General features: G+C 48.5%; 2 protein-coding genes across 5 annotated transcripts; one reads left to right on the top strand and one right to left on the bottom strand.

Annotated features, from left to right (window-relative positions):
* The first annotated feature begins 738 nt into the window (after positions 1–738).
* LOC125512205 (probable methyltransferase PMT21) lies at positions 739–3,643 on the top strand. 3 transcript variants are annotated; one of them, XM_048677292.1, is made up of 4 exons: positions 739–1,081; positions 1,245–2,779; positions 2,868–2,945; positions 3,038–3,643. In XM_048677292.1, the coding sequence occupies exons 2-4, from the start codon at positions 1,254–1,256 to the stop codon at positions 3,252–3,254; spliced, it is 1,821 nt and encodes a 606-aa protein (XP_048533249.1). In that variant the 5' UTR covers positions 739–1,081; positions 1,245–1,253; the 3' UTR covers positions 3,255–3,643. The 3 variants fall into 3 exon arrangements, with proteins under 3 accessions (XP_048533249.1, XP_048533265.1, XP_048533258.1); XM_048677308.1 differs by having other exon boundaries at positions 1,227–2,779; XM_048677301.1 differs by having other exon boundaries at positions 1,145–2,779.
* A 1,247-nt stretch (positions 3,644–4,890) lies between these two features.
* LOC125512189 lies at positions 4,891–11,089 on the bottom strand (the record flags this gene model as incomplete). Of its 2 annotated transcripts, none has more annotated exon segments than XM_048677275.1 (10): positions 4,891–5,470; positions 5,552–5,628; positions 5,808–5,925; positions 6,063–6,191; positions 6,736–6,799; positions 6,877–6,982; positions 7,061–7,132; positions 7,634–7,714; positions 7,834–7,904; positions 8,023–11,089. In XM_048677275.1, coding segments are annotated over 10 exon segments (4,149 nt in total), but the record flags the coding sequence as incomplete, so codon positions are not given.

Below are 11,089 nucleotides of genomic sequence, written 5' to 3'. Positions count from 1 at the left end.
CGCCTAGGATGGCAAAATCCTAGTAGCTCCTATTTTGCTGTAGTGCTATGCAGGTGCGTAATTAAACACGATTAACAGCTGACAGATACTATTTACTTGCATGCGATTGCAATTTCCGCGTCCACAGTTTTTTTTTTCTCTTTTTGAGGGACCGCGCGTCCACGGCCTGGTGTGGACGAGTGAGGCAGTCGTCGTGGGTGGTGGCGCACCCACCGCTCGCTCACTGGCTCACTCACTCCCTCACTACTCCACCGAGCTGACTGATTAAATGCGATCCGCCAAACCCATCTTGTAATGCAACGCTAACAGCCGAGACAAAGCTAGCCAACAGTATGATGTACGACCGGCCACATCGAATTAAAGAAAGAAACTCACGCGCGTAGATGTGCAGCTCCACTTTAGCCATACTGCGCGCGTGCATGGGGCCGGGATCCACTCGTTCGGTTGACGTTGAACATGCAAGGAAATCAGCCAATCTTTGCAATCAGGACGAAACAGTCGGTCTAAAAAAAGCATGTGACTTGTTTTCACCGGATGTACCTACATGACAGTAAATCATTTATTTGTAAAACTATTGATGTTTGCTTTGGGTTGGCCGAGTCGGGGCGTTTCCAATTAACCCATGATAATAATGCACTCGGTTGTTATTGAGGAGGAAGAAGAAGAGGACGATGGTGATGGGAGTGGGCGCGTGCCTAACCGTCGTCAATGGGGCCTTTAAAACTCCCCGAGTGTCCGGCGTATACACAAACAGAGGGCGGCCAGGCCACTCCTAGAGACACCTCCCATAATTGCCTGCCCAATCAACCTGCCAATTCTCGTTTCTTAATCTGGTCGTTTTGTTTAGGAGTAATAATCCTTCTGGTTTTATATTCATTCAGCTTCAGATCTAATCCAGTAATGGAGTAGTAACGTAAATCTCCTTGGCGTGCCGAGAGCCGATCAGCCGACAGGCATCTGCCTTCCTTCCCCGCCAGCAGCTATATATCGACCGACAGATCGATCGATCGATCGTCTTCAAGGCCTCGCAACCTCTGCTCCCCTGTCCCGTCTGGCTCCAAACTTCCAATTCGACCCAAAGGTACGTCTTTTTTGCGTTCCAAAAGTTCATCGTCGTCTCTGGGATAATTTGGTTGCGTATCAGGTCCGGAAATCGCGTGCGTATTCTCGTACGGGGTTTGTTACCGATTCTGCTGCGCTGCCCTCAACAAACTTTAAAAAATCAGACCCAATCCGATCCGCAGGGCAGGGCGATGAAGTACAGCAAGGAGGCCAAGCCCGAGAGGGCGGGCGGCGGCGGCGCCGGGGCGAGGGCCGTGCCGGTGGCGCTCATGCTGCTCCTCCTCTGCGGCTTCTCCTTCTACCTCGGCGGCATCTACAGCACCGGCCGCACCTTCACCTTCTCCTCCACCACCACCAGCATCATCCCCATCGTCTCCACCACGAAACAGGAGGGCTCCGCGATCGCCCTCGCCATTGCCAGGAACGGCGACGACGACGTGGAGTTCTCCGAGTGCCCCGCCGACTACCAGGACTACACCCCCTGCACCGACCCCAAGCGGTGGAGGAGGTACGGCAACTACCGGCTCAGCTTCATGGAGCGGCACTGCCCGCCGCCGCCGGAGCGCGCCGTCTGCCTGGTGCCGCCGCCGCGGGGCTACAAGCCGCCCATCCGCTGGCCCAAGAGCAAGGACCAGTGCTGGTACCGCAACGTGCCCTACGACTGGATCAACAGCCAGAAGTCGAACCAGCACTGGCTCCGCAAGGACGGCGACCGCTTCACCTTTCCCGGCGGCGGCACCATGTTCCCCAACGGCGTCGGCGCGTACGTCGACCTCATGGCCGACCTGGTCCCCGGCATGAAGGACGGCAGCGTGCGCACCGCGCTCGACACCGGCTGCGGCGTCGCCAGCTGGGGCGGCGACCTGCTGGCCCGCAACATCCTCACCGTCTCCCTGGCGCCCAGGGACAACCACGAGGCGCAGGTGCAGTTCGCGCTGGAGCGCGGCATCCCGGCCATCCTCGGCATCATCTCCACGCAGCGCCTGCCCATCCCCTCGGCCTCCATGGACATGGCGCACTGCTCCAGGTGCCTCATCCCGTGGACGGAGTTCGGGGGGCTCTACCTCATGGAGATCCAGCGGGTGCTCCGGCCGGGCGGCTTCTGGGTGCTCTCCGGCCCGCCCATCAACTACGAGAACCGGTGGCACGGCTGGAACACCACGGTGGAGGCGCAGAAGGCCGACTTCGACAGGCTCAAGAAGATGCTCGCCAGCATGTGCTTCCGGCTGTACAACAAGAAGGGCGACATCGCCGTGTGGCAGAAGTCCCTCGACGCCGGCTGCTACGACAAGCTGACGCCGGTGACCACCCCGGCCAAGTGCGACGACAGCGTGGACGCCGACGCGGCGTGGTACGTGCCCATGCGCTCCTGCGTGACCGCGCCCAGCCCCAAGTCCCGCGGCAAGGCGCTGCCCAAGTGGCCCCAGAGGCTGGGCGTCGCGCCGGAGCGCGTCTCCGTCGTCCCCGGCGGCAGCGGCAGCGCCATGAAGCACGACGACGGCAAGTGGAAGGCGGCCACGAAGCACTACAAGGCGCTGCTGCCCGCGCTGGGGAGCGACAAGGTGCGGAACGTCATGGACATGAGCACCGTCTACGGAGGGTTCGCGGCGAGCCTCGTCAAGGACCCCGTGTGGGTCATGAACGTCGTCTCCTCCTACGGGCCCAACTCCCTCGGCGTCGTCTACGACAGAGGACTCATCGGCACCAACCACGACTGGTACGCATTTCCTCTTCCAACTGCATCCTGCTCGACACTCTGTTCCACATTGCCAGAACCAGAATGGAATTAACCTGCTGATTCTTAGGTGCGAGGCCTTCTCGACGTATCCACGGACGTACGATCTGCTGCACGCCGACGGCCTCTTCACAGCAGAATCACACAGGTATGTAATGTGCTGCAGAATCTTGCTGGGAATTCAGCCAAGGAAAAGATCTCAAGTTGCTGACTGTTTGTGCCTGGCATTTGGCATTGCAGATGCGAGATGAAGTTTGTGCTTGTTGAGATGGACCGCATCCTTCGTCCGACCGGCTACGCCATCATCCGGGACAACCCCTACTTCCTCGACTCGGTGGCCTCCATCGCCAAGGGGATGAGATGGACCTGCGACAGGCACGACACCGAGAACAAGGAGAATGAGAAGGAGAAGCTCCTCATCTGCCACAAGCAGCTCTGGTCGGCAAAGAAGGCATAGCTGCGAACCAGCAGCCGCAGTGACAAGAATTGACCATGATCCCAGTGGAAAGGCGAGGGTGATTCATAGTCGACACTTGGATAGAACAAGGGGGGATTCATAGTCATCAAAATAAATTAAACGAGTAATATAATATATAGTTTTATCATATTCATATAGGAGGATCCAATAGTTAGCTATTGATCACACAACAGTTGATTCTTTTTCTTTGCGGAAAGATCAGGGGAGGTAAAGTTTGGTGAGTCACCTGTAAGTTGTTATCCGAATACTGTATGCATGTCCCATAGCTAGTCGGTACTGTGATTGTAATCGAGCAATCAAGCGGGGTGGCTATAAATATTATTTATTCAAATATTTATGGAGAACCAAGTGATAGTGATGCAGTGTCATTCCTTGCCCCAGAGTAGCGATGAGTTAGTTGTGTGTTGCTGTCAGTCAGCCTGGTGCGGTGCAGCCAATGTGTACCTCACCCCAATCTCTTTGTTTTCTGGAAAACGTTTATTCTAAGCCGGCTGGAATTTGGCTGGCTTAAACCGTGTCGATAGCCGTCCGATGGGCTTCGATCGTGCGACGCTCGTCTTTTCCAGTCACACGCTCCAGCCGTGGACGTCGGTGGCATCAACACACCAATGTGTCCTCTTGGATCCCACCAACCGCTCTCTTATCTTATCTCCGACGCGACCCCGTGAGCCACCCATTCCTTTCTTCCCCAAATCACTGCTTCCTTTCCTTCCGCCGCTCCCTCAATTCTCAAGTCCATCCGCCATGAGCGCTGCTACCCAACTATGCTGCTTCAATCGATGGTTGCCGGTGCACAATGCTGCAGATCGACGTCGCTGCAACAGCTATCAACTGCATCCGCCGTCGCTGCAAGGGACGTCTCTTGCAGCGGGTCATCCTCGTCGGCAACGCCTGCTGCAAGCACCCATCGTGCTGCGTAGCGGCGGTGTGTAAGCAGCGGGGCGTCCATCGTGTTGCGAGCAGTGTGGTGTCCTCACCGGCGACGCCTGCTTCAGAGCAACATGGGAAGGGAAGTACGCGCTTGCAGAAGGTGCGGTGCTGCAAACGCTGATGTACGGCGGCGACTCTCGGCGCCGACATCACCGCTTCATCTCGACACCGGCGTCGCAATGGAGCTTCGTCGGAGTTGCAATGAGCTTCGCCGGAGCCGTCGGTGCTGCGTTGGAGCTCCGTCAAGGTTGCAATGGAGATTCGCCGGAGTTGCAATGAAGCTTCGTTGGAGTCGTCGATGCTGCGTTGAAGCTCCATCGAGGTTGCAATGGAGCTTCACCGAAGTCGTCGGTGCTGGGTTAGAGCTCGGCCGGGGCTGCAATGGAGCTTCGGCGGACGTTGTCGGTGCTGCCATGAGGCTACAATGAAGTTTTTGCCGGATGCCATCAGCGTTGTGATGAACTTGCGCTCGCTAGGTGCTGCCGTGGCGTTGCTACGATCGAATGGCCAACGGATCGGACGGCAGGTTAGGCGGATGATTTCCTAGGAAATCATCCGGTTTATTTGTAGCAGCCGCCACAATTTCTAGTTATACCGCCGTGTGTTTGTAACACTGACACTGCAGCTTTGAAGTAGTACATGATACAAGATGGGGAAATATCTAGTGCTACCGAGGCTCTGGTGCTACCATGAATCCATGATACAAGACGCAAAATTTGCAATAGGCACAGCACGCTCGATTTGATTACAGTAGAGGCCAGTTGCTGGGGCAAGAGATGCATTGCATAGTTGACCAAAGGACTGCTGAGTAGAGTTAGAGTAGTGTAGAGTTAGAGTAGTGACCACTGACCAAATGACTACTGAATAGTGGTGGCCACCATGAGTGTGGAGTGGCCTGCCTTCATTGCTTCCGCTCCCATTTACCTTCCCGTCTACCGTCCCGCTCTCTCCGCTCCAGGACCTGCCTTGACGACTTGCTGCTGCCGCCGGCTCGTGTCCCGTGCCTCGAGCCCGACCCCGGCCCGTCCAACTCCGGGTCTCCCATGCTGCTGGTATCGCCGCCGGAATCCCTGCTTCCCTCCGCGTTCTCCTCGTAGCCGCCATCGCTGCCACGGTCGCGAGATTGCAGTATCGTAGGGAACGACGATGGCCTTGATGCACCGCCCATCACGACTGTTGATTGACCCTCGTGGCCTTGGCCGCGGCTTCCCTCCTGCTGCGCGCCTCTCCCGTTATCCCTTTCGCGGTACCTCTCCCTCGCCCGGCTGCGCAATGTTGCCAATCACAAAGATGTTGCGATAGATAGTAGTACCTGGAATGGGCGAATTGGTAGAATCGATCAATACCTGCTGGGGTTGGATGAGAACTCCCGCCTCGATGACCGCCCCAACTCAACCTGCTCCAGCTCACGCTGAAGTTCTCTCTGCACAAGTCAATCAGCACGGCATGTGATGCAACAAGAAAAACCAACGAAATGGTTTGCTAAGTCTGGAGCTGCAGCTATTCCCTTTGGCTTGATGCGTCATGGATTGATGGCAAACAAAACATGCCGCAATACCAATAAGCAATTTCAATTTGAAGGGGTAAAATTACAACATATACCTGAGTTTGTTTCTCCCTTTCCATATCGAGGTTATATTGCAGTTCCCTAGACTTCACGCGCTCGAGATCCAGCTGTCGCTGCCTTTCGATGTCACGCTCCATCTCAAGAGTTCTTTCCCTGCAAAGATAATACAACAAGAAAATAAGAGCAAGCACATATGATGATGCAGAGGCCGAGGATTTGAACCTCCTTTCCGAAAGAAGAAAAAAAATGTCGTCTCTGACATATCAAATGAAAAGGCAACAGCTCCAAACCTATCAAGCTCTTGCATAAGCTCCATTTCCTTGCAACTCGTCTCTTCCAAGTACTTTTCACGAGTATGTCTGATAAGCAATTTCTTCTGTCGGCGTGCTATAATTTCCTCTCTGAGCTTGGACCGTTCTCTATCAAGTAAATACATGTTAGCTGCATAACAAGTAATGCTGACAATAAGTTGCAATGATTCTATCCATAAAAAAAATCAATGCTTCAAAATTAAAATTAAACTGGTGCAAGAAAATGATACTATTCATGGATAGACAAAGCTTTCTATGAAGCTTCATATTAAAACTTATCACTCTCAAGGCCCAGAAGAGGAATAGGATTTAGAAATTTAGTACTCCTCATGCCTCCATCAAAACCAATGACTTGCTTCATGTAAGTCTTAATGGTCTCTGAGGTACATCTTTAACCATTATTTTTGTTGGAAATATTTGTAAAGCAAGATAAGAGTACTAAAATTGCTGTACTTATTATCATGATGAGTCTAATCTTCACAGTGCAAATTTAAACTTTAAAAAAGGTTGCATTGTCAATGGTAAAAAAATACACCCGCACCCACACACTTCCCACGGTGATAAGAATGTTTTGCCCAGGGAAAGTAACTGTCAGGAGCTTGAGGAATAAAGTACACTTGGACCAGGTGTAAAATGTGATATGTCAACTTACAGGGACCGTATATCTTCACGGATCTGCTGAAGCTGTTTATTAACTTCACTACTATCCTTGTAATCTGTAGATGTAATTACATTACTGCACATTAAGGGAACAACATTCATAATAATAGTCCTTAATAGTCACTAATCTTACATGATAACACACCTGGAGCCACAGTATCCTGGGGACGTCCGACAAATTTCTGAACTGCTTTCTCGTTTTTAATAAGCTCCAATTCAATCTCAGCTTCTTCAAGTTCCTTGGTGTTGTAATTATTTAAGTGTCAGAATAAGATATTGAAAACATGGCGGCCAGAAACCCTGGTTGTATCTCTAACCTGACATTCCTGATCAGATCTGATTGAGAAGAACTCAAAGTAGGACTCAACAGAACTCAAAGAGGACAAGACCTATCAAAAAGGATTCACGAAAGCAGGTTACCAGCATGGACTGAAGCTTGAAATTAACACCCTATGTGCACAGCAACTTAGGGTATCAGGAGTATATATTTGAACAAAAATACAAGCATGCCAGTGCTGCCTATTCCAGTCTTGCTTGCAAGCATTTTGGTTTTCTGGAAGATGAACATGAATTCCAAAACTTTCAAACTAACAGTAATTGTTGTTATTGCATACTATTACAAAAAATTCTTCCGTCAAGAATTCTAAAGGTCAAGGTAATTTGCTCCAAGCCTCCAACAATGACTAGAAGTTTGCTATTTGAAGAAGTATTAAGCACTTATATTGTTAGGTACAAAAGTGCAAGCACACTCATCAATGTGAACCTCTGTTGAGTTTAGAACTGAAACTGTGATGGATGGCATAGACTTAAGTAATAAAGCAGAAACAGAAGTAACAATGCTCTAGATGCAAAATATGCATTTCAGAATGAATCATAAGAAAGATTATGACCTGAAGAATTGATTCACGGATATCCTTATAATCAGTGTTCACTGGTTTTGTAGTAGATCCTGCGAGAAGTTCTTTTACAACCTAAAGAGACACAGAGTCAGTACTCGGTAGCCAGAACATGCACAAAATAATATTGAATCCGCTAGCTGTGATTCCTAGGATAGAAGACGGTTGAAGGAAGGAGAGAGAGAAAGAGAGACCGTTTTATCAGATTCAGTTCTTAGCTGACATAGAGCTCGACAGAGATCTTTCTCGACATCACCAAAACCTCCTAATAATACATCAGAAAATAGTAAATAAAGTACTTGAATAATCAGTTGTTAAGGTTGAACCCCACATAAGGGCACAAGTATAACATAAATGTGGGTAATCGAGAAGCATTAGTTTACCAGTTAGTGATGTTTGCATGTTTTCCAATTTCCTCCAAACACATTCAGGAATCAAAGCAATATCTTCAGAAGAAGAATAAAGACATGCCTTTGAAAGCAACAGTAAGGACATTCGTGTCAAATATCCCTCTTCAATTACACATGAAAGTTGCCCCACACCTTTCAGGATACTGTCACTTGATGCAAGAAATGACCGCAGATGATTTTTATCAACAAATGGAACATATTCAGTGAGCAAAGCCATCGCATGATTCCTTAATAGCATAGAAGAGTCATAGAGAGCCAATGCTGCTATTCTGTTCCATGTATGAGTAACCAAATGGGACGTCATTGCTGAACCAGATCCGACTTCAGCAGTACTCGCGAAGTGAATAATCCTCCCAAGTTGCTGCAATGCAACAGAGCGTTGTTCTGGTTCGGCGTGACTCAACATTGTACAGAAAAGATTAATCAACGAGGTTTCACTATTCTTGAGGTCTTCAATTCCACCCGAAACCAATAACAATAACCACTTCTCTGTCTGCAGTCTCCAAGATATCCTAGGTGCATGAGAGCAGAAGTGCTCGATTGCTGAACAAGTGGCACTAAGAACATTACCCCAAGCAAGAACATTAGGTAGTTTAATCATATAATCAAGCATAGAGGATGCCACCTGCCAGCACTGCTTTTCCTGATTTCCTAAAATGGTTTCTGCAAGACCTTCAAGAGCACTCTCCCAGTGTTTTTGTACAAGCTCCACCTCTTGCCTAGTGCTACTAGAAATTGTGTTTCCTTGAGTAACAGCTTTTAAGCATTTCGCATACAGCAAACACTTTGCCATCAATGAAGACAGCCTAGAGGCCAACTGATGGTGCCATTTCCAGCTACTCTCAATTGACAGAGTAAGATGTGAAATGACCTTCTCCAGGGCATCACAAAATTCTATGATACAACCAGCAGGTGGCCCCTTCGACTTTTCCGCATTGTCTGTGGATTTAACTAGTAGCTGCTCTGCACTATCTTGTGAATTCTTCTCAAGTTGCATCATGGCATCCCCACTTATGGAATTTGCAGCCTCCCTAGACTGTTCTCTCACAGAAAGGATGATGATACCAAGTAATTCAATATTCTGAACTAGTATAGTTACACAACCATCAATAAGTGTATGAAAGCCTTCAAGATAACTACACAGCAGTGATGGGGGATCAGAGCTGATAGAGTCTACCCATACTAGCAAGGAGTCCAATATTTCAATCCTCCTCTTAAAGGACAGATCAGGAAGCAGAGACCCCAGAATGAAGATCAGCAATGGGACCTGAATCTTATCACTGGTTGGATCCTTTGTATGTTTACCACACCGGATAATTTCAAACAGTTCTTCAAAACAAATCAACTCAAAATCACTGCAGTCAGTTATATGACCCATCACTTGTTCATCATCAGTTCCCTTCCTTAGGAAGTAAGATATCAATGGCTTCAGCAGACACAATACAGAGTCAAGGAAGGCCACATCAGCATAAGAAGCTCTACAAAGTGACACAAGAATGTGCACTACCCTTGGCATTTCAGGAACAATAGCCTCCAAGTGCTCAGAAACAACCGACTCGAGTAGATAGAAAACAACAGCCTTGGCATTAGCAGCAATATTACCTCTCAAAGAACTTACTCCGTTTGCAAGTACAAGATGCTCCTTGATGCCTTCAAGGTAAGGCCACATGCACATCTCAGAAAACCAACAAAGAACATCTTGTACTGCACTTTTGGGGAGACATTTTAACTGCAAACCAACAGCTTCCAAAATGGTCTCTCCAAATGCGTGAAACAGTCTGCTCATGCTTGGAAAAAAGAAATGTAGTTCAGGGAGTAAAATCTGAAACAGTTTGTTCATGCTTGGTTTATCTGACGACATAGATTCCTTCTTAAGAAGTAAGTAATTATTGCAAGCAGATTGCTCAGTGTCAGCAGACTTGACCTTCTGAGTTGCAACTCCATCCATTAAACTAAGTTCGTCAGTGAAAATTGACAGCAAAGTTGTAAGCTGTGAGAAATCAGAGGCAAGAAACAGTCTCTCATTTAAATATTCCTTGGCATAACGCGACACTGCCATCCATCCAAGAAATCGAGGAAGTGGGCTAGAAAACCTGGAAAATTCTGATATCTTATGCACCCATGCTGATGGAGGAACTAAGCTTCTAAAACGAAAACCATCTTTTTTAATGCTGACAAGTTCTCTAGTATTGTCGCTACCAGATGAAGCCAGAACCAGCTTCTGGAGAAGTGCCCAACGTCTTTGTAAACCATGTAATTTTACATTATCCAATTTCTTATCCCCTGCATTAACAGAGCTGTAAAGACATGCAAGCTGTCGGTTGAGGTTTTCAGCAGAATTCAATATGATATCGATCACATTATCTGGTGGACAAAATAGGTCAGTTGCTGAGTGCAACAAGAACAACAAGCTATCAAGAAGAATTTCATTAGCTAAATGCCCTTTCCTTCCAAATTGCTTCATAATAAAGTGCCAAAGCAGAGCTTGGTTCTTTCTGACCAAAGTTACAGCATCCACAAGGTCTGTAACTTCTGGTGAAATTTCTATAGCTTGCTTGTCATCCTCAGCATCATTTGGATAGACTTCACCGTCGGGTATCTTTGCCTGGTATTCACAGTCAAATTTTGCAGCTTGCAGGAGTAAATCTAGGACAGCTCTATCCCGTTTATTCTCCAAACTGTGCACTGTCGCTAGATCTAAATCTTTCACAAGCAAATCTTTCAACTCAAAGGAGGCATTCCGTTGTATCAACTCCGAATGAGTACGTTCAATTCGATCCAGAGGCTCTGAATTAAGCCGTAAATCCAAGAGAAAAAATGGATTAACATAGCATTCTGCAGCTAATAGCAAAGCATCAATTCCGGCATTATGCCCCTCAATTGTTGGTTCCTGTTGCATGCACAGATTCAGTGCTAAGCGACGAAATTCTAGAGCTCTTAATTCACAGTTCTCTTGGTTCAGCAGTTGTAGATAATCAGCCCGTGCATCATTGTAATCATCAGCAACAGTATCTTCCAGCTGGAAAAGGCCAGCTGGTAA

This window comes from Triticum urartu, chromosome 1 (assembly GCF_003073215.2).
Source record: "Triticum urartu cultivar G1812 chromosome 1, Tu2.1, whole genome shotgun sequence".
NCBI lineage: Eukaryota > Viridiplantae > Streptophyta > Magnoliopsida > Poales > Poaceae > Triticum > Triticum urartu.
This window is presented reverse-complemented; position numbering and strand designations above follow the sequence as displayed.